The 22,678-nt window shown below is 42.1% G+C and overlaps 1 protein-coding gene across 33 annotated transcripts in view; it reads left to right on the top strand.

Moving 5' to 3' along the window:
- The window catches only part of LOC114641392 (C-type lectin domain family 5 member A-like), a 1,576,682-nt gene that overhangs the window by 325,820 nt on the left and 1,228,184 nt on the right, over positions 1-22,678 (top strand). For 28 of the 33 annotated variants that reach the window (XR_007934659.1, XR_007934660.1, XR_007934661.1 and 25 more), the window contains one exon: positions 19,633-19,737. The exons of the other annotated variants lie outside the window; for them this stretch is intronic. Coding sequence is in view for 21 of the 28 variants with exons in the window: in XM_051925952.1 (XP_051781912.1) it covers positions 19,633-19,737 (105 nt within the window). In the remaining 7 variants the exon portion in view is untranslated. The remainder of the gene's footprint in view (positions 1-19,632; positions 19,738-22,678) is intronic. 33 annotated transcript variants of the gene reach the window in all.

Consider the following 22,678-nt stretch of genomic DNA (forward strand, 5'->3'; position numbering starts at 1 on the left):
TGTATAAGCATATTGACCGGATAACCAATCCGACACCTGTTGGTCATTACTTTTCTGACCCGAAACCTCAAGAGCTCTTTTCAAAGAGTCTTTTCCCCCAAAACTGCCAGTATTTGCCGGGTTATAAAACTTTTTTCATGTAACCCTCCATCGCCGACGGTGAAAGAAAAATGTCAATGGTTTAAAAGTCAAATGATGCTTTATTTGTAATTTTCAAAACAGCATGATTAAAAACATTATTAAAATTTCAAAACAACATGATTAAAAACGGTTAAAAACATTTTATGGCACAGGCACATTGAGTTCAGACACTTCATCTGATTTTTTTATGTCATATTCCCCGTAAAACCCCAAAGGTGCATCGGTCATGTCAGTTACAGAAAAATGCCTTTTAGAGAAAGAATCGGCTATTTCACGTATTTCTGAGTAATTGTCCTTGTTGTGAAAGGCTTGTACAATAGCCTTGTTAATAGAATGTTCATTTTCCATATCGTCGACAGCATTTTTAACAAATGAATGAACCTTGTGAAAAGGCAGACAGATGTTAAAGCAACCCAGAGTCTTTATGACCAGGCTCCTGAGCCAAGGTTTGCAGAAAACAGTCACAACCTCTTAAAAGCGGCCAACCCGATAAACAGAGTCAGGCTCAAACAGACACGTATGCTGCGTCTGGCTGGGGTGATCTATGAAACAACCTTGACAGGTGCTTTTTAGGTCCTGATCGACTATTATGTCCAGCAGAGCCGCAATCAAACTCTTGATCAGTTTCAGAGTCTTTCGAAGTGTTTCACCCAGGGGCCCGTCAGTTTGTTCAAGGTCCATGCCCTCATAATCAGCATCCTGGGACGATGTCTTCCAAGCAGACAGAGCATCTACCAGTTCGTCCATAGCCTCTTCTTGCCGCATGGCCTGCATGGCTATCTCCTCAGCACCCGTTAGGCTCCCCAGAGCATCCTCAACAGGGACAAAAAGGTCAGGTACTGTGCGGTTCTCCAGGAGACTGTCCGACCAATACATATCATCAGGGGCGGGTAACTGAGGCTCAGGCCAGTAGATCTGGTCAGTTGAAGGCATCAGAAGATCCGGCCAAGATGGCTGGTCTGAAGGAGAGTTGTTAGGAGCAGAGTACCTGGAGTTAGGTACGATGTCGTCGGGCCAAAACAGGCAATTGGTGGGCGCCGTCTGTTCCATAGACCAACACGTCGTTGGTTGTCAGCATCTGGTCTGCAGCAGAGTAGCGGGGTTGTAGGTTAGTGTCGGCCATCATCATCATCTCAACTGGAGTAGAGTAGGCAGTGTTGGCTTGAGGGTTAGCTGGCCAAAACAGGTAGTCAGCGGTGGACGTATGTTCCAAACCACCGGAGCTCGGTTCTTCGGAGCGCATCAAAGTGTAGAGGACTTCTGCCACCTCAGAGGCAGAGAGAACAGGGAGACAACCGGCCCAGCTAGCACCAGCTTCGGTAGGATAGTTAGTTGAAGACATCTCGATAGTGTTTTAGGTTAATGTAGTCTATGAAAGAAGACTGCTGTATTTATCTCCACTCACTTAGGGGCGGTTGTCTCCCAATTTTCTTCCTCCTCCTCTGAGCATGAATTATTCAACAGGCTTAACTCCTCTTCCCAATTTTCTTTTAATTCTTTTAATATGGTCGGACAGTTTTCCTGATAAATAGCCTCATCAATATTTGGAATAAGAGCTTTAAAAAAGTCCAGTCTTTTATAGAAAAATGGATTTCACTCACTCGTTCCTTTATCTCATTTTCTTGATCTTCCTCCACCTCTTTCAGACTGGCCTCTTTATATTTGGGAAGGATAGGCTCCTTCTTGGAAACTGCCACTGTGAGATGTCCCTCAGCATTTCTTTTTTTTACCTCTACCCAGTTCAAAGCACAATTAGAATCGTACCAGGCAGAGCTGAAGCGTAGGTCCCGTAACTCAAGCATTCTGGAAACCCTGTTTGTTTTCAGTTTCTTAGGAGCGTTCACAAGACCGTCTATTCTGTTTGCTTTTGTGTGTCACGGCGTTTTCACTAAATGACCAGAATTTTATACAAGAACTGTTTTGCCTCCTCCCACGGTCGGGGGTGAGCAGGGGTTGAGCGACATGCCTCACCCCTAACCCTATAGGCTGTTAGAGAGACAAAGGCGTACCTCATGGGCGTGAGTATTGTTAATGGGACGTGATAAGGATTCAGTTTACAAAAGACCCACCCTAAAAGACGGGGTTTAGAGATGATCAATTATGACGGTGGTCCAACCCTTCATTACCCTCCCCCACCCCCAGGGGTGGGGTATATTTAATATTTTCATAAATCATATTTTCATATGGGCGGCATGGTGGCGCAGTGATAGCGCTGCTGCCTCACAGTAAGGAGACCTGGGTTCGCTTCCCGGGTCCTCCCTGCGTGGAGTTTGCATGTTCTCCCCGTGTCTGCGTGGGTTTCCTCCGGGCGCTCCGGTTTCCTCCCACAGTCCAAAGACATGCAGGTTAGATGGATTGGCAATTCTAAATTGGCCCTAGTGTGTGCTTGGTGTGTTTGTGTGTGTCCTGTGGTGGGTTGGCACCCTGTCCGGGATTAGTTCCTGCCTTGTGCCCTGTGTTGGCTGGGATTGGCTCCAGCAGACCCCCGTGACCCTGTGTTCAGATCCAGCAGGTTGGAAAATGGATGGATGGATATTTTCATATTTTCAGAAATCATATTTTCAAATTTTTGGGGTGGGGCTTAAAGTCATCTATCATATTTGGGGGCAGGGCCTAAAGTCATCAATCATCCGTGTGATAGTATCTATCTGTATAACTACTAAGGGGTGCCTATGTGAGACACATGGGGTGTATTGTATTCAAATGTTTATTATGGGACCTACGTGCTTTACATAAGTTTCATAGACTTTTATAGCACCACTCTGAGTGTGGGATGTGACTGACTGGCGTGTTAATAAATGACAAGATGAAGGGGGAGCATAGCTCAACAAATAACAGTCTCAACTAACAAGATGTGGAGCAGAACACCTTGACACATGTTTTTAGGAAGTCACTGTGCACTGGAGAGATTCCGAAGGACTAGAAAATGGCAAATATCATCCCATTATATACAAAAGGGTGACAGGGCAGATCCAAGCAACTAGAGGCCAGTAAGCTTAACGTGCATCACAGGAAAATTAATGGAAGGAATTATTAAGGATAAGATTGAGTAGCACCTGACAAGGAGTTTTAAGGAACAATCAGCATGGGGTCAGAAGAGGGAGGTCGTGTTTTACTAACAGGCTGGAATTCTATGAGGAGGCAACAAAAGGATACGATCAAAGTGGAGCAGATGATATTATTGATGTGGACTTTCAGAAAGCATCTGATAAGCTGCCACATGAGAGGGTGGGCATCCAACTAAAAAATGTGGCAGTTCAGGGTGATGTTTTTAGATGGGTGCAGAATTGGCTCAGACACAGGAAGCAAAGGGTGATGGTGTAAGGAACCTCATCAGAACTGGCCGATGTTAAGAGTGGTGACCAGCAGGGGGCAGTGCTGGGGCCGCTGCTATTTTTAATATATATAAATGATTTAGATAGGAATATAAGGAACAAGCTGGTTAAGTTTGCTGATGATACCAAGATAGGTGAATTAGCAGATAATTTGGAATCCATTATATATCACAGAAGGACTTGGATAGCATACAGGCTTGGGAGACTTGTGGACAATGAAATTTAATGTCAGTAAATGTAAAGAATTACACATAGGAAGTAAAAATGTGAGGTTTGAATACACAATGGGCGGTCGGAAAACATAGCAGCACTAGAAAGGGCCAGAGAAGAGCAACTGGGCTGATTCAGGGCTACAGGGGTTGAATTATGAGGAAAGATTCAAAGAGCAGAGCCTTTACAGATTAAGAAAAAGAAGATTAAGAGGTGACCTGACTGAAGTGTTTAAAATTATGAAGGGAATTAGTGCAGTGGATCATTTAAAATGAGTTCATTAAGAACACGGGGACACAGTTGAAAACTTGTGAAGGGGAAATTTTGCGCAAAACATTAGGAAGTTTTTGTTTACACAAAGAATGATAGACACTTGGAATAAGCTACCAAGTAGTGTGGTAGACAGTAAGACGTTAGGGTCTTTCAAAATTCGATTTGATGGGTTTTTTTTGGAAGAAATAAGTGGATAGGACTTTGTTGGGCTGAATGGCCTGTTCTCATCTAGATTGTTTTAAAGTCCTAATGTTCTAAATCTTTGTAGTACATGTTTAATTATTCCATCCATCTATCCATCCATCTCTGCCGCTCGTATTGTGAACAGGGAGGCTGAACGCACCCCAAGGAGATGTGATCGCTCCTCTGAAACGCCCTCTTAAACGATGATACAATGGGAAACAAATGCTGTTTTTTTTTTTACCTCCTGTTTGCTCAATCAGCTGCTGCTGCCGCCGCCGCCACCACCACTGCTGCTGCTGCTGCTGGTTGATGTATATCTCGCGCAGCGCTTCGAACATTTAAAAACCCGTACAGCAGCTGTCTTTGTCATCTACTCTTTGTCTTTTATTTCCGGCCCCGGACGTGGTTAAATCTGTTGGCACAAAATCTCATCTCGCAGGATGTGAGTTCTTAATATTTTAGTTTATAATTTAAAATTGGAATAAAAATCTTAAAATCTAACAACATCACATTAAAATTCAATACATTTTGAAAAGAATGATATCAAACATATATATATAGGTTGTAAAATAAGCCCGATTTAAAGCATGTCAAAAAACATCACATAAAATCGTTGCACAAAATCATTGCACTTTTAGGCTTAGGATTTTATATATAGGGAGTAGATTTAAATGAAGTTAATAATAATAATACATTTTATTTATTTCTAAACACTCAAGGATACCAAACAATAGATCAAACACAGATTATAAACAAAAGTAAAATACAAAAATTAAAATCAGACAGAGTAATTGTAATCAAATGAGTTTTAAATTTAGATTTGAAAAGTGAAAATGATTCAATATTTCTAAGCTCAGATGGTAGTGAGTTCCAGAGCTGGGGAGCAGGGCAACTGAATGCCATGGTGATAAGAAAGACGAAGGGGACAGTCAAGTGGATGGAGGAAGAGGATCTGAGGGTATGGGAGGGAATGGCAACATGGAGGAGGTCAGACAGATATGGAGGGGCGAGGTTGTGGAGAGCCTTAAAAGTTAGTAGGAGAATTTTGAATTGAATGTGGAACTTAACTGGACGCCAATGAAGCTGCTGCAAGACGGGAGAGATATGGTGAATAGAGGGGGTTCTAGTAATGATAAGGGTGGGCAGCTGAATTCTGGACCATTTGAAGCTTATAAAGAGATTTGCGAGAAAGACCAAAGAAAAGGGAATTGCAATAATGGAGACGAGAAGTGACAAGGCTATGAACGAGGATAACAGTGGTGTGGGGAGTGAGGGACTGGGGGGCGAATACGATTAACGTTACGCAAGTGGAAATATGGAGACTGGGAGATGTTATTGATGTGGGACTGAAAGGATTAAGTACTGTCAAGGATGACACCTGTGGGGAAGGGGAGACAGAGGAATTATCAATAACAAATGAAAAGTGATCAGTTTTAGATAATATTGATTTTGTACCAATGAGGAGAACCTCAGTTTTGTCACTTGTTATTTAATTTAAGAAAATTTGAAGAAAACCAGGATTTGATTTCTGCTATGCAATCAATAAGTGAGGAGGGTGGAAAGAAAGCAGTAGGTTTGCTAATGAGATAGAGCTGGGGGTCATCAGCATAACAGTGGAAGCTAATGTTATATTTACGAAAGATAGGGGAAGGAGGTAAATAATAAAAAAGCAGGGGCCCCAGGACAGAGCCAACCTGAAGTAACAGCGGTGGGTTGGAATGTGAAAGTTTTAAGCTGAACAAACTGAGTGCGGCCTGAGAGGTAGGATCTGAACCAGTCTAGTGGAGTGTGGGTAATGCTAATCGAAGATAATCTATTAAGGAGAGTCGTGTGACAAATAGTGTCAAAGGCCGCACTCAGATCAAGGAGGATGAGAATAGGAATTAAACCAGAATCAGCTGCCATAAGGAGGTTGTTAGTCATTTTTATAAGTGTCGTTTCTGTACTGTGGAGGGACGAAAACCAGACTGGAACTGTTCATACAGATTATTTTGAGACTAGACAAAAAGCCCGTTTTGACAACATAAGATGACACAGGCATGAGTTTGTGTCAGTAGTGTATGAAGAACAAATGATAAGTAAGAAATAAATAAGAAAGTGATGTAAGTAATGATAATTAACTAAGAGGTTTGGGATATGTATGACTTTATCACGGCAAAAAATACTGTACACTTAAAAAAGACATGCTATCTATGACAACGTTTTTTGTTTGTATACTGGAAGCCTGTCAGTATTGTGAGAAGCTGCCCGGACACAGACAGACGGACACCATTTCTAAGTCCACCACACATTTATTTACAATATTTATATTGTCCATTAGTGCACAACCCAGTGCCTCAAGCACCAAACTCCCCCAAAGTCCAGGCCTTCTTTCAGTCTCTGCCCGCTCATCAGGCGACCTCCTCTCTCCTGCCTCCAAACTTTGTCCACTCCTCACCCGACTCCGTTCTCCTTTGCAGGGAGGCAGCCCCTTTTATAAGTACCCAGATGGGCTCCAGGTGATCCCCGACACTCCCTAGACACTCCCCTGTGTGGCGGAAGTGCCGGCTGTGTTCCCGGAAGCCCTCCGGGTGTTCCCAGTCTTCTTTCCCCCAGGACTTCCTGATGTGGTGGAAGTGTTGGGGTTCCGGGTCCTTCAGGCATGGGGGCGCCCCCTGGCGGAGACCACGGGCCCCTACAGGGTTGGGCTTCCAAGCCCTATACCCGTGGCCCCCAAAGGAACCAGGGTGGTCGCCCCCTCATGGTCTGGAGGAGGCGTGAGCCCTCCTCCTGTCTTCCTGGGCGTCCCGGCTGGGTGCCACCCCCAGCCGCGTGCCACAGTATGCAGCTAAAGTTGTAAAAAATCTCTGTAGACTACATTTTTTGTGAAGACACTCTCACTGTTTTGTAGTAATTTCCCTTGATGTGGCCCATCTTTAACTTGCACCTTTACATCTCTTGCCCGCTGAAAGTACTTAATAATAATATGCTCTTCCATATTATTTTGAGTGTGAGGGTTGGCTGTGATCGGGGCTAATATCCTACGCCTGGGCGGAAGGATTTGGGATTTCAGAATAATAATCCCGAAATGCGTAGGCTAAATCCACCGCCTGCCGCAATGAAGCAAATTTTCTCTTTAGAGGCATTTGTATAAGTTGAAAGTGAGACGAACTTTGAAATGTTTAAGTCATGAATGTACCTGTTGAAGACAGTTGTATAATGCGTAGGCTAAATCCACCGCCTGCCGCGATGTTGGGGTTGGATTTCGGTCTCGTAAGGTTTTTCGGGCAGCGGCGCAGAAGGCGACTGCGCATTCGGCTTCGGACGGACATGAGTGAGTGAGTGAGTGAGTGAGGAGACAGGCGAATTATGTATTAAGATAAATGAAAAGTTGAATAGCCTCTATTTTTTCAAGAATTTTGGAAATGAAGGGTAGATTAGAAATGGGATGAAAATTACTGAGATAATAGTTAGATTTAGTTTGGGCAATACAGTCCTTGTAATAAAGTATATAGTTTTTGTACATTTCTTTGTGAACAAAGAGTCCAGTTTTTTTATGCAACTGTTCAATTTCAAATGCCGATGTTCAGGTGTGAACCAGGGAGCAGAAAAGGAGAAAGAAACAGATCTTGTTTTTAATGGAGCGAGAGAATTAAGAATACCATTAAGTCCAGTGTTATAGTGTGAGACCAGTTCTTCAGGAATGAGTAAATATCCATAAGGGAATCAATACTAGAGGAAAGAGAGTCCTAGTTAATATTCTTAATATTACGGAAAGACATGAAATGGGAAAGCTTAGTGTTGGAAAGTGCAAGTTTAACATTGAATGAAATAGGAAAGTGATCAGTTCTGGGGAGTTCATCTGCAGTACAATCAAGTGAAGTAACGCTAGAATAGCAAATCAAGTCCAAGATGTGTCCTTTAGAATGAGTGTGAACATCAGTGTGCTGCTGGAATCCAAAACTCTCAAGGCAGGATGTAAAGTCTCTAGTAAGAGGGACATAGATATTATCTATATGTATATTGAAATTCTCCAGAAGTATTATGTTTGATGAAACAGTAGATAAGTGTGTAAGGAAAACAGCAAAGTCATTCAGAAAGTCATTATTTGGTTTAGGGGGCCGGTAAACAGTTGCAATAATAGTAGGAATAGGTCCATTTAATTGACACACAGGAGATTCAAAAGAGGTGTAGGCAGGAACAGACAATGGCAGGACTTTCCACTTCTCACGATACATTAACGCAAGACCTCCACCTCAGCCAGAGCCACGGGGTTGAGAGATGTAAACAATACAATACAATTTATTTTTGTATAGCCCAAAATCGCACAGGAAGTGCCGCAATGGGCTTTAACAGGCCCTGCCTCTTGACAGCCCCCCAGCCTTGACTCTCTAAGAAGACAAGGAAAAACTCAGAAAAAAAAACCTTGTAGAGAAAAAATGGAAGAAACCTTGGGAAAGGCAGTTCAAGAGAGACCCCTTTCCAGGTAGGTTGGGCGTGCAGTGGGTGTCAAAAGAAGGGGGTCAATACAATACAATACAATACACAGAACAGAACAAATCCTCAATATATTATAAAAATAAAAATTTTAGAAGTATGGAGCAGAATGTAACAGTAGATGATATCACATAAGAAGATTTGGATTTGTTTAGAGTCCTGGAGACCACAACCATAAAGCTGCCTCCCCCGTTTGGCCATTCCATGACTGAAACAGCGCTGGGCCAGCTGGCTTTGAGTACCGAGAAGAGAAACAGAATAGGTGAGGGTTAATATCCAATTCTAAATATCATGTGACTTATGTTTTAGTGCTAATGACTAACAACAGAGATGCAGTCTCTACAGTTAATCAGCAGCTCTAGTCAGGATATGCTAAACTGAAGTAGTGAGTCTTCAGCCGGGATTTAAAAGCTGAGACCGAAGGGGCATCTCTTATAGTAGCAGGCAGACCATTCCACAGTTTAGGGGCCCTGTAACTAAAAGCTCGACCTCCCACTGTTATTTTATTAATCCTTGGAATCATAAGCAGACCGGCATCTTGAGATCTTAATGTGCGCTCTGGTTTGTAAGTCATGATAAGTTCAGACAAGTAAGCCGGACCTCGGCCATTTAATGCTTTATATGTTAAAAGGAGGACTTTGAAATCAGCCCTAAACTTAACCAGGAGCCAGTGTAAGGATTTAAGAACTGGAGTTATGTGTTCGTATTTTCTTGTTCTTGTAATAATTCTTGCAGCAGCATTTTGGATTAACTGGAGGCTGTATAGAGAACAGTTTGAACATCCAGTGAACACAGCATTGCAGTAGTCAATCCTACTAGAGATAAATGCATGAATTAATTTCTCAGAATCCTGTCTATTTAGAAAGCGCCTTAATTTCCTAACATTTTTAAGATGGAAGAAACATGTTTTGGACAACTTTGTAATATGCGCTTTAAATGACATGCTAGAGTCAAAGATAACTCCTAGATTGCGGGCTGATTCAGTAAAATTGACTGGGATTCCAACTGAGTTAAATGATGACAAAATATTGTTGTGATCAGCATCATTCCCTCCAACAATTAACATCTCTGTTTTATCTGTATTTAAAGACAAGTAGTTCTCATTCATCCACTTCTTTTATTCGCTAACACAACTAATTAAAGACAACATCGGAGAAACGTCATCTGATTTAAATGAAAGGTATAATTGGGTGTCATCTGCATACGAGTGAAAATTAACATTATGTTTCCTAATGAGAGATCCCAATGGAAGCATGTACAGTGAAAACAGTAAAGGTCCCAGTACTGAGCCCTGCGGGACACCATATTGAACTTCTGTGTATAATGATGGAGTCCTGTAAGCACATTTCTGTACGTATTGGAATCGATTTGATAAGTAAGAACTAAACCAAGCGAGCACGGTGCCTGTAAGCCCAACATCATTTTCTAGCCTGTGCAGTAAAATAGAATGGTCGATGGTGTCAAACGCTGCACTTAAGTCCAACAACATAATTAAAGTGGAGTTTCCTTCATTAGAGGATATCAGAATGTCATTTACAACCCGTGTTACTATGACCAGTGTGAAAACCAGACTGGAATTTCTCAAATAAATTGTAATACGTAAGGTGTGACTGAAGCTGACTGGCGACTACTTTTTCTAGTATTTTAGAGAGAAACAGTAAATTTGAAATAGGCCTATAATTATTTAGTATATGTGGGTCAAGGTCTGACTTTTTAAGTAATGGTTTAATGACTGACACTTTTAGTGTATCAGGTACTGTGCCATGCAATAATGAACTACTGATAATGTTTAGAATAGGCGCTGCAAGAACATTCATTGCACTTTTTACTAGTTTTGTTGGCACGACAAAACCCCTGGGGAGTGGATTCATTAAGTTGGGAAAAGTCATGAGGTTGTTGCCATGTCTCAGTTAGACAGAAAATTTCAGACTTACAATTAGCAAGGAAATCATAGATGAGAGGTCCCTTGCTCATAAGTAGATAGATAGATAGATAGATAGATAGATAGATAGATAGATAGATAGATAGATAGATAGATAGATAGATAGATAGATAGATAGATAGATAGATAGATAGATAGATAGATAGATAGATAGATAGATAGATAGATAGATAGATAGATAGATAGATAGATAGATACTTTATTAATCCCAAGGGGAAATTCACAGCAGCAGTGCAGATGTTCAATAGACCGAAGTTAACAACAGCATTATCGCATTTAGCAACGGTGTTAGCTGACTGGGCTAGGCTGGCTAACACACTGTGGTCAGCGACTCTGCCTAAGTTACGTGGAGGACTTCGAGAACTGGACAAGATGGAGTTTATTATTTTCAAAGTGTCAGCTTGGAGACTTTGGCAGGACCCGCGGTAGATGTATTTCCGATGGGTATACAGCCCAGTCAGCGGAGGCTCGGACAGGCGGAACTGCAGTTGGAGTAGCTCGGCAGCTGAGTACTGAAGCAGGCCCGTCGCAGGAAGGATAATGAGCGACAGGAGGGACCAAACAAACACAATCCAAATAAATATCCTACTGGTCCACATGTTAAGCGAAGACGCAGACAACTCAGATGTTCGGAGAACAAAGCCAGGTAAGTTTCAAAGCAGGGATAGGCTGAAAAATAGTCCATACACAGCCAAATCACTAGTCGAGCTAGAAATCAGTCTAGCTTTAAATGGCTGAAAAATAAAACTCAATGAATAAATGTATCTGTATAATGTAATATATACACTTTACTGCATTTCATTTTAAAAATATCAAGAGCTCCAAGAAGATAAAGCTTGGAAATCTAAATCGACTTAGAAGGCAGTCGTCATCATCTGTAAATTTGTGCTCTTCTATTGAATTAAATTGAATTCCTTTATTGTTATTGTGTGGTACAATGAGATTCAATATGCTAATCCTCCATAAATGTATTTTCCTATAAAATGATAAAATAACAGAAATAATAATAATACGATACAAAACAATGAAAAATATTCAATTTGAAAGCGTGAGTCCAATATACATGTACATATAGTGCAGGGAGTGGATATGGTTCCTAAACTGGCTCAAGTTGTGCAATATTACAACTGTACTGCATGTTTACATTGAGGTGATTGTACTTATAAGTACAAAAAGTTCTACCGGGAGCACTTGAAGGAATGATTGAATGTGTTTATAGCTCTTGGGATGAAAGCTCTGTACACAATGGGTTCAGCTGGCGTGATAATGTGCGTGGCTTTAGGCCAAGATTAGTGTTTACACATCGCGATGTGATGGTATAAGCGGCTGTACGTAACATTTTTGTGCGCCTTTTTTCCCGTTTATTCATGAGACCCCAAGTATTTATGGTTGATGTCCGATGTTGTGTGCTGTTGTTTCTTTGTTGTTGCCCCAGATTCATTTGGAGGATTGTTCTTGAGTTGGCGTCCACTCTTTTTTTTTTGCTGCAGGGTCCTTCATTTGTGGTGTTCTGTGGTGCTGCTTTCTCATCTTCCTTTCTTCTGTTAGGACCTTTGTTGTGTTGTTTGCAATTTGTGGCACAAGAGTTTAGCTGCTAAAATTCACTTCCTGAAGTAATGGCTACTTCTTAACCTTTTTAGTCCACTGGCCCACAGTTTGGCTTGGCTGAGACATTAATAATAATAATAATAATAATAATAATAATAATAATAATAATAATATTAATAATAAATTCTTTACATTCATATAGTGCTTTTCTCACTACTCAGCGCACTTTACAAAGTGAGTGGGGAGCCACTTACACCCCCACTAATGTGCAGCATCCTCCTGGATGATTCAATAGCAGCCACTATTGCACCACTATGCTTACCACACATTAGCTGTTACAACAACAACAAGAACAACATTTATTTCTAGAGCACATTTTCATACAAATAATGGAGCTCAAATTGCTTTACATGATGAAGAAAAGAAAAAAGACAAAATAAATAAGAATTAAAATAAGGGAAAACTAATTAACATAGAATAAAAGTAAGGTCTAATGGCCAGGGTGGACAGAAAAAACAAAAAAAACTCCAGACGGCTGGAGAAAAAAATAAAATCTGCAGGGGTTCCAGGCCACGAGACCACCCAGTCCCCTCTGGGCATTCTACTTAACATCAGTAACCTCAGTCAGTCCTTATGGTATTCAGGGTTCGCATATAAGGACTTGATGATGACAGTCACATAGACTTCTGGCCTTTAATCCATCAATGTGGGGACATCACGGTGCTTTGATCAGGTGGTGGTGGTGCAGGTCGCCACCACTGAAAACAAGAAAAAGAACAGAAGAGAAAGTAGGGGTTAGTACGGATTTTGAATATGAATATCATGATTAATAATGATAATTAATTGAATATACAGAGCATCAGGATTAAACTAAGATGAAGTTATGAGAAGGCCATGTTACAGTAATGTGTTTTAGCATTTTTGTAAAGTGCTCCACTGTATTAGCCTGGCAAATTCCTATTGGCAGGCTATTCCACATTTGAGGTGCATAACAGCAGAAGGTCACCCGCCTCACCACTTCTTTTAAGTTTAGCTCTTGGAATTCTAAGCAGACAGTCATTTCAAGATCTAAGGTTACGATTTGGACTGTAAGGTGTAAGACATTCCAAAATATAAGATGGAGCGAGATTATTTAAGGCTTTGTAAAACTATAAGCAGGATTTTTCTAAATGACACAGGTAACCAGTGTAGTGACATCAAAACTGGAGAGATGTGCTCGGATTTTCTTTTCCTAGTTAAGATTGTAGCAGCTCCATTCTGCACTCGTTGCAATTGATTTATGTCTTTTTTGGGTAGTCCTGAGAGGAGTGCGTTACAGTAATCTAGTTGACTGAAAACTAAAGCGTGAACTAATTTCTCAGCATCTTGCAATGTTATAAAAGGTCTAACTTTTGCTATATTTCTTAAGTGGAAAAATGCTGTCCTAGTGAACTGATTAATATGTGATTTAAAGTTCAGGTCACAGTCAATAGTTACACCTGGTAACTAGGTGGTGAAGTGCTGAGAGACAGTGAGCCAATCAGAGACAGGGGATGATGAGGGGGTCAGAGTGACTAGGCCATGGATGGCAAATTTAGCCTGGACATCGGGATACACCCCACTCTTTATGAAGGATGCTCAGGGTCTTTGATGACCACAGAGAGTTAGGACCTCAGTTTTACGTCTGATCTGAAGGATGGCGCCATTTTTATAGCACAGTGCCCTCATCACTGCATTGGGGCATTGGGTTTCACATTCAGACCACAGGGTAAGTGCCCCCTGATGCCTTAACCAATACCATCAGCAACCAAAGCTCTTCCTAGATGGTCTCCCATCCAAGTACTGGCTGGACCTGAAGACGCTTAGTTTCAGGTGGGTGACCTCTTCTGAAGGGCAGGTGGTTTCAGTTTCACAAAGAGAAAGTGGTTGTCAGTTCTCAGCTTTTAACTTTAACATTAGCATTACCAAAGCTTATGAAAAAACTTGTAAATCGGGTCCACCTTAAATCCCTTCGCACCTTTCTGTTAGTGTCTTTTGTCTTGTAAATGTGCCAATCAAGACAAACAGCCTGCTATTCCATCCCCCACCGCCGCAGAACGTACACTAAGTTCTCCCAGCTCATGCCTTGATTGATTATCTGGAAGTGAAGTGCTGGGGTTTTAGAGTGGAAATGATAGATCATTATTTGGAACACATGCATTTCATGTACAACAATCTATGTAAACACATCATTAAAACAGAAATGTTTTTCATATTTTAGTAATAAATGACAAAATGTAGACATAAACCATATAATGTGTGAAGCCTGAAGTCTAGAAAAGGAGGATGCAACATCGACAAGCTTCTGTTCCAAGACCACCACTTCCCCCAGGAAAGCAAACTCAGTGTTCGGTATCCCTTCAATGTAACCACAGCATAGAGAAAAGTGTGTACATTGCAACAGGTACACATGTCGTAATTGTAGGAAGGACGGTCCTTGCGTGTGTGTGAACTGTTAACATTTGAATCTAATGATTGCATATAGCGTGGAACTGACCTTTCTATACTGTTCTTTCCTCTGCATGTCCTGGTGTACAAAAGAAACAACCCCATGTACCCAAAAGTGGACACTGGCAAGATTGAGAAAAAAAAAAAAAACACGTGGTCACTGATTACAACTTCAAGATGGCATACGAATGAATATGAATAATATGAATAATGTTGCATCAGTGCCACAATGTTTTCCGAAATCTACTATACAGGTCACAAAATGAGTTATTCCAAATATCATATACTAGCCAACCCGCGGCGTAGCATACGCCACATAATTATGTATTGATGGGTGAACACTTCCTGAACGACACAGTTGTCCAAACAGAAGTGAAAACAAAATAGAGCCTGGTGAATTCTTTAACTCAGTGGTCCCCAACCTTTTGACAGCAAGGACCACTTTATTAGATGCAAATGTTTCCACGGGCCGGTCGGGTGGGGGGGGGGTTTATGGGTGGTGTTGTGGTTGCTAGTTTTATACACAATTTACATAACATTTCTATTATTATTAAGTTCTTAAGCAGTTCGCATACGTTTGCAACCCGAGATTTTTCTTCTTTTTTGCATATAACAAAGACATATGCTTTGCATTTGCCATTCCAACAGATTGCACATCACAAACATTAACACTGTTATCGTTTTTTTCGCGTCTGCCGTTTAGGAGGGTGACAATGAGTTCAATTCCAATGGATGTTTTTCAAATGTTGACAAGCAATAAGCAAAAGGTATCACTGAAAACCACAGACAACAAAAACAGCAAAAAAAAAAAAAAACAGTACGAGGAAAGTTCGAAGAAAGAATTTTTTTTTACAATGTTTCTGTTTGGGGATCGTTGTGCAAACGTGCACATCTGAGCTGCGACCACAGATCTAACTGCTCTGTGGATGATTCGTTCAAGAATTTCAAGGTCACTTCGTTGTAATGAAAGCATCTGCTGAATGTACTTCGTAGTAACGCAATTTCTATAGACTCGTGTCATATGGGGAAACTGTCGGGACCGTAACAATACTTTGTTGTAATACTCTGTCACCTCGGTCTCTCTCCTCTCTCTGCGCCGCTGCAAAGCCCCGCCCACCAAGCGTTCTGAAAAGTCTGAGTGAGTCTCCATTGCCGGCAGTTCTCTCGCGGCCCGGCTGTCAGACGGCTGCGGCCCGGTAGTGGGTCGCGGACCGGTGGTTGGGGACCCCTGCTTTAACTGCCTTGTAGAGCAGTAGTAGTGTTGCTGCTTTGCAGTAAGGAGACTCTGGAAGATTTTGGGTTCGCTTCCCAGTTCCTCCCTGTGTGGATAGTGCTTTGAATACTGAAAACACTGGTATATCAATGTAATGAAGTATTATTATTGGTATGTGTCCTGCGCTCTCTCTGTCTTGCGCGCACACCTGTATGCGTGTGTGTGTCTGTCGCTCTCTCTCTCTCGCTGCACGTGTTCCTGCAGGCATACCAGTAAGTGAATGAAAAGATGGAACTCTGGAGAGAGCAATATATGACTGTCAGTGACTGAAAACTGGTTTTGGCAGATACATGCACATCTTTTTGAAAGTTTGGCCCTGTGCCTTATTAATTGTCATCACAAAGGCAAATCTAACAGGAAATTGTCTTCGTGTAACTAATTAACTAACACCCACCCACCCAGCTTGTGTGAAAAATATGCGCCCGTTCTTTTATCATTTTGTTGCAGCCTATCAAAGATTTGCTGATCATGTTTTCTAGACTCAATATACATTGGCTTTTCACTCAGCGTGGGGGCGTGCATTCATCTCGGATTATTACATCCAGCTAGTCTGCTAGACTAATCTGCTACGCGGCTGCATTTGAAAAAACGATTTATCCCGGATGAGTTTCACCGGCATTAATGATTAGGAATCCGGTTGGAGCAAAACCCTGCAGCCACAGGGGTTCACCAAGACCGAGTTTGGGAAACACTGCTGAACAGAGACGAAACCGACTCAGGTGAGGAGTTGGGGTGGGCAAAGTAGTTGCAGCTATTGATTATTCAGTGTTGTTTGCCTGGGTATCTGATCTGCTCGACGGGATCAGAAATAAAAGTTGTGATGGTTTTACACTCCAGTACATTGTGGTGAATGCTGGTAACAGTCAGGCGGGCAGGCGTATTAGAGTTGGTGCTCTTAGAGTTGATGGGCGTGTCTCTCTAGCGGTTCGAGTTCTTGGGCGGTGCTCTGTCGTTTGTATCCCATGGTCGGACGACTTTGGTGGATATTATATGGAAATGCAGCTGAAACCGAAAAGAATAATGAAAAGTCAACGTGGCTCAGTGGTGCATGTGTACTGTAGCAGAGACGAAAGTGAGTTGCTCCGTCCGGGCACATAAGCAGGCACCGTGAATGCCTTGAGAGTTGGTGGGTGTGAGATAGTGGGCTGGGCTTTGTGAGTTGACTGCTTTCAAAGCGCTGTTTGCTTTCATGGGTGTCTTGCTTGCTCTGGCGGCAGCTTAGTAAATTATATATATCGATACACAGCCTCTTCTTAGATGGTTCTGCCACTTCCACCCTCGTTCTCGAAGCATACACACCACCTGGTCATGGGTGGGGAAATGTCTTCTGGGCAAAGAAGTTGCAGCTATGGATTATTCAGTGTTGTTTGCCTGGATGTCTGATTTGCTCAACGGGATCAGAAATAAAATGACAACAATGTGAAGGCGAGGCATGGAAGTGTGGCTGAAATGGTTTCCGGGTGGAGTCGTGGTACGGGTGTTTCTCCCCTGTGCAGTGTGTGAGCGAGTGAGGAGAGAGAGAAAGCCGGTACGTTAGAGTGAGCGAGAGCAGGCTCGAAGGCAATGTGTTCCTGTGGTATAGCGGGTCCATAGCTCCTCTTCAAAAGGCCATTTTTAATCAGGCGACTGACAGTAGTGGAGTCAGGCACAGAGAAGGTCAGCTGCAGAGAGAGCGTCTCGTCTCGACTCTTGCAGGGCCTGCATCGGTGAAGCTGGTGAGATGCTAATGAAAAACAGGCACATGGCTTATTGGTTTTTAAAGACTGCTTCCTTCATTGTGTTTTAACCTCAGTTTTAAAGGATTGTTTTAAGGATCCCATGTTTTACACGCTGCATACAGCCATTCACATCCGCGATAAACATGCCTCTACTTAGATGGTCCTGCCACGTCCACCCTCGTTCTCGAAGCATACACACCGCCTGGTCATGGGCGGGGAAACGTTTTCCGTGTTCCTGCAGGACAATCTAAGAAGACGCATGTTTGTCACGGATGCGAATTGCTGTATGTAGCGTGTAAAACAGTCTGCGATGGTGCACGTGGTCGTGCGTCGTAACCAAAAAGTCAACGTGGCTCAGAGGTCCATGTGTACTGTAGTACAGACGAACATAAATAACGGCGTTTTTTCCGAGTCGTCGCGTCCGAGTTGGTGGGCGTTGCTCTGCGAGTTGGCGTTGTATCCAGTGGTCTTAGAGTTAGTGGACGTGGCTCCTTCCTGCGTGCACCATGGGCGTCTTACTTATCGGCGGCTTAGTGAATCCACGCCCCTTCCCTCGTGCTGTCATGGGTGTCTTGCTTGCTCTGGCGGCGGCTTAGTTAATTATATATATAGATTCCTATGTTTCTACTTTTTTGTCAGTGCGGCTTTGACATCATGGACCATTAGGTGCATACTAATTCAGTGTGAGCAGGAACACTCAATAAAACAATAAAAAAAAATCAAGTGACAATGAGATACGAATAAGGAAGATTCACCAGTGTTTGTGTGTCAGCTTTTATCCCTCCAGATCAGAGAATTTCCAGTTCCATTGTCTCAAAACACCACTCACATCTACAGTTATTCCAAGTTTAAAATGAAAACAAACAGCGTCCAATCCCTGGGAAGGCCTGTAGTATGTATCGTGATTGTGACTAAGAAAATAAAAATGAAAAAAAAAAAAGCTAACTTTTATAAGTACTATAAATGTACACCGACTGTTACAGATGCAAATCATTGTATGTGTTTATTGTATAATATTAACAGTAAGAGCAGCTCACTACTGAAAACTGAAAATTTACAAGGCAGTCAGGATCAAACCGGGGGACTCTTGATTATAAGTCAGCAGTTCTTACCGCAGCACCACAGAAACTATTGTATCATCTTTGAACCTTTTGAGAAAGTGTTTATTTGATCTTTGGACTTCCGGCTTCACACATTACATAGTTTATGTCTACAGTTTGTCATTTATTACTAAAATATGAAAAACTTTTCAATTTTAAAGATGTGTTTACATAGATTATTGTAGACACGGAACACACATGAAATGCATGTGTTCCAAAAAACGATCTATTATTTCCCTATACAACTCTTAGGTACCTCACTCCCAGATAATCAAGGCTTGAGCTGGGAGAACTTTATGCCCGGTCTGTGGGTGGATGGAATAGTAGGCTACTTGCTGCTTGTCTTGATTGGCACATTTACAAGACAAAAGACGCTGAGGGAGAGGTACAAAGGGATTTAAGGTGGGCCGGATTTACGAGTTTTTTCGTAGGCTTTGGTAATTCTAGTGTTAAGAGAGCCATTGTAGAGATTTTCAGTCATTTTGGAGAGTGGGTGTACTGGGTCCCCTCAGAAAGCTCCTTAGAGATCAGTGAGTGTGTGCGCCTCTCTCTGACAGAATACGTGGGTGCAGCTCATTTTTAAAAAGGAATTCTAACACCTCTTGATTGGTTTAAAGTCACTTCCAGTCTATCTCAGCACTCATTCCTTGAATTATAGCTCTTTGTTCTTGCTGGAGTCCATTTCATGCCTTGTGACTCAAGACGTATGCTCAGAGGCCTCAGGAAAGATGTCTGATTTCCACCTTTATCATCAGATGAACTACCGGCAGATTCTGGTGGAGTTCAGTCACTTAGTTTGGACTGTTAGTGAGAGAAGGCACAGCTGGACGTCTAATAAATCTGCTACCTTAACAGGCCTGGTGGGCCACTAAAACCTAGAAGAATGGCCAATGCCCACTTTGTCCGTCATCAGGTAGTTCATGTGCTCTTCAGTCTCTGATCTCACTCCACCTTGCTTGTCTTGCAGCTCCAGTGCCTCATGTTAGAGGAGAAAGGAGAGTCAATCTTGTGATGATGCTGAAGATCTTTGGTGTTCTCCTAGTGGCCGGCCTCATATCCCTTTCTGTTTACTGTAAGTATCCTCTGTACTGATGTGGCATTGAAAGTGAAGGAAATGTGAATGCTTTGTGTATTTCTTATATATGCAGTCATTGGCCCCTTTATTAGGAGGACTTGCTCATTACCTCAAAACAGATAATAATGCGAGTGTAATTCAGTGTACACAGTGGGGTCATCTGAAGGAATAACAGGCTCAAATGAAGATGATTTTCTGCGGTGCCAACCTGGCCATCCCCGTTATCTTCTAAGACCAAACAGAAACAAATGCTCGATGGCATGAAAGGAAACAAAACTATTGCCACAGTAATAAAGTGACTGGCATTAATCAGCTTTCTTGTCTGCCATCTGAAAGTCACGGAGCTCCTTAGCTCTGGTCACTCTAATTAGACGTGACACTTCCTTTTGGGATGTCAAGTTCTTAGAGCCCAGGGACTGGAAGGTGTGGAGTCAGTTTCCCTCACTGGGCATTTTCTCTGCATTTTGGTGGAAGAAAAGGACAAGACAGTTAGCCACAGTGTCCCCTCCTGGCTCGGGGTGGTCTCACATACCTGGGAAGAACTTGGAGGGTGAGCCTCTGACGATCATGTGTGACAATAGCAATTGTGACCTCATGTAAAGCTGAAGGTGAACAGAAATCTGAATGAGCTACTTAAACACAGCAATGAGATTTATTAAAGGCATTTCTTGTTACAAGTCCAAATACCACAAAGACTTGTCAAAATGCAGACGGAGGGTCAAATGTAGGCAGTTTAGAGAACAACAACAAATCAAAATGAGAGAAAAAACAAACCAACTACAAAACTCAGGTTAATGAAAGAAGAAAAACCAAAAAAGAATCGCAGACTAACTTCAGAGTAGTGACGCTCAGAGGATGGCTGTCTCAGGGGTTAATAATACACCACGCTGGAGGAAAGGTCTCCTTTGAGCTTCGTCGTTTCTGTGACCTGCCCACCCATCAAGTGACCACTGCGTTATATTCATAGACAGGAGCGTCTGGAGGAACATTGTGATGTCTGCTAATTTGAAATGTTTCACCTTTTTGTTCGGTGGCTTATTATGACATTTTAATGTGCTGATTTCATTTGGCTGTAATGCCATGTTGTTTCTCAGTGGGTGCCAACATGTTGTGGTTTTGATGCCTAAACGTGTCATTCTGTTGGGTGAGCAGTGCACACTGAAAGTCACAGTCAGTGACACAATCACCACAATGACATTTAAGCTGCCATCACACTTTTGTGTTTATCAAAGATTACAAGACCTTGTTACTTAGTAACTCTTTATTTTTAATATTTCATATCTTGATATTTTTGTCTTTTACCTTTATGGCCTACTGATTGTCTGTCCTGATGATGAACATAAATGACATCTAAAAGGTGGGACTGGTTGTAGGTGGGTTAGCTTCTAGTCCATTCCTTGCCAGTTAACGAAAGGCTTGAAGCTCCGCACAGTTCCTGACAATAACCTTGGGGTGTCAAGCAGAAAGGTCTTGCTGCAGACCTCCAGTGGTAGGTCTCTGTCTGGCTGCTCACGTCAGAGGACCCTGTGATGTCATTAGGGGTCTGAGGCTGGAGGTGCAAAGCAGAGTGCGCTGGCATGGAGACATTTTGAAAATGTGCTGTTCAGTGGGTCCTCAGGACTAAAACACTGGTGTCATGGATAAAAGTGTGCGTTCATGTAAAGGCAGATATAAATAAAGTGTAAACAAATAACTGCACATTTATTTCGCAATATATGAATGATTGGAAGGATACTCCACACGTAAAGGAGGTGTTGGAGTGTCAGCTAGGTTACCCCATTTAATTCAAATGTAAATAATCTTAAACAAAAAGAACATTCAATGACATATTGTAACATTTGAGTCCCTGTCTTGCACCCTAAAACATGAGGCTGAGTTTCAGTACTTTAGCAAAACCAACTTTATTCCTCTTGAAACAGGAACATCACGGTTATTTATTGTAGCAGGATCTCCTGCTCTCCTAAACACAGACACAGCAGTCAGGCAGCGCCATGGCCATGTTAGTGGCCAAGTAATCCTGCTGCCTGCATTTACAATGTTCCTGGCATCACCCATAGATGGCCAGCACTTACAGCGCGACCATGATCAACTCGGATCTGCTTTAGCTGCAAGCTGCTACAACACTGCGAGCCCACTTTGGCATGCTCTTCAGTGTGCAATCCCATTGGGGGAGTCCCAAAAGAGTTTAGAAAACTTACAATATAAAGATAATGTAAGCAAAAGAAAGAGGAGTTTTTTCAACTTCTATAATGAAAATCAGCTCGGTAGTGTGGGTCGTCTTTGGGAGCTTCTCGTATTTCAGATCCGATATGAGACGCCAATCTGTGGGGTATCCACTCTTTTATAGTCCTCTGGCCATTAGGGGCATTATCATTTACCCTCGAGGGGCGTCTTCTCGCTGCAGTGGGTGACAGACAGACAGTAATGTTAGTGACTGCTCCCCCTCTTGCCTGCAGTGGTATCGCTTACCTCTAATAAACCTGGAAGGTGATTCTCTTAGTTGCATACGTGACACCGAATATCATAAATTAACCTGGGAATGGCTTTAATGGCAGAAGATATTTTACCATTTCTACATTTTGCCCTACAGCAGGGGTGGGCAAATTCAGTCCTGGAGGGCCATAGTGGCTGCAGGTTTTTGCTCCAACCCAGTTGCTTAATAAGAAGCATTTATTGCTCAAGTAACACTTCTGCTTTACTTTAGTTGTCTTGCTCGTTAAGATTTTGAACCTTTATTGCTTATTTTAGTCTTACACAGCTGTATTCTTGGTTTTTAATTGCTCCTAATTAGCAATAACATGCAAATGACAAAAGAGACCAGCATTTTTCCATTTAGCTTGTTTTCATTTACACCTGTGTGTATTTATCACGCACTGTTTGGTTTAATTAAATACTTGGAAGGAAAGTGAAGAGAAAAAACTGAAGCACTGAGAATTAC

The sequence above is a fragment of the Erpetoichthys calabaricus genome, chromosome 4, assembly GCF_900747795.2.
Source record: "Erpetoichthys calabaricus chromosome 4, fErpCal1.3, whole genome shotgun sequence".
NCBI classification, from domain to species: domain Eukaryota; kingdom Metazoa; phylum Chordata; class Cladistia; order Polypteriformes; family Polypteridae; genus Erpetoichthys; species Erpetoichthys calabaricus.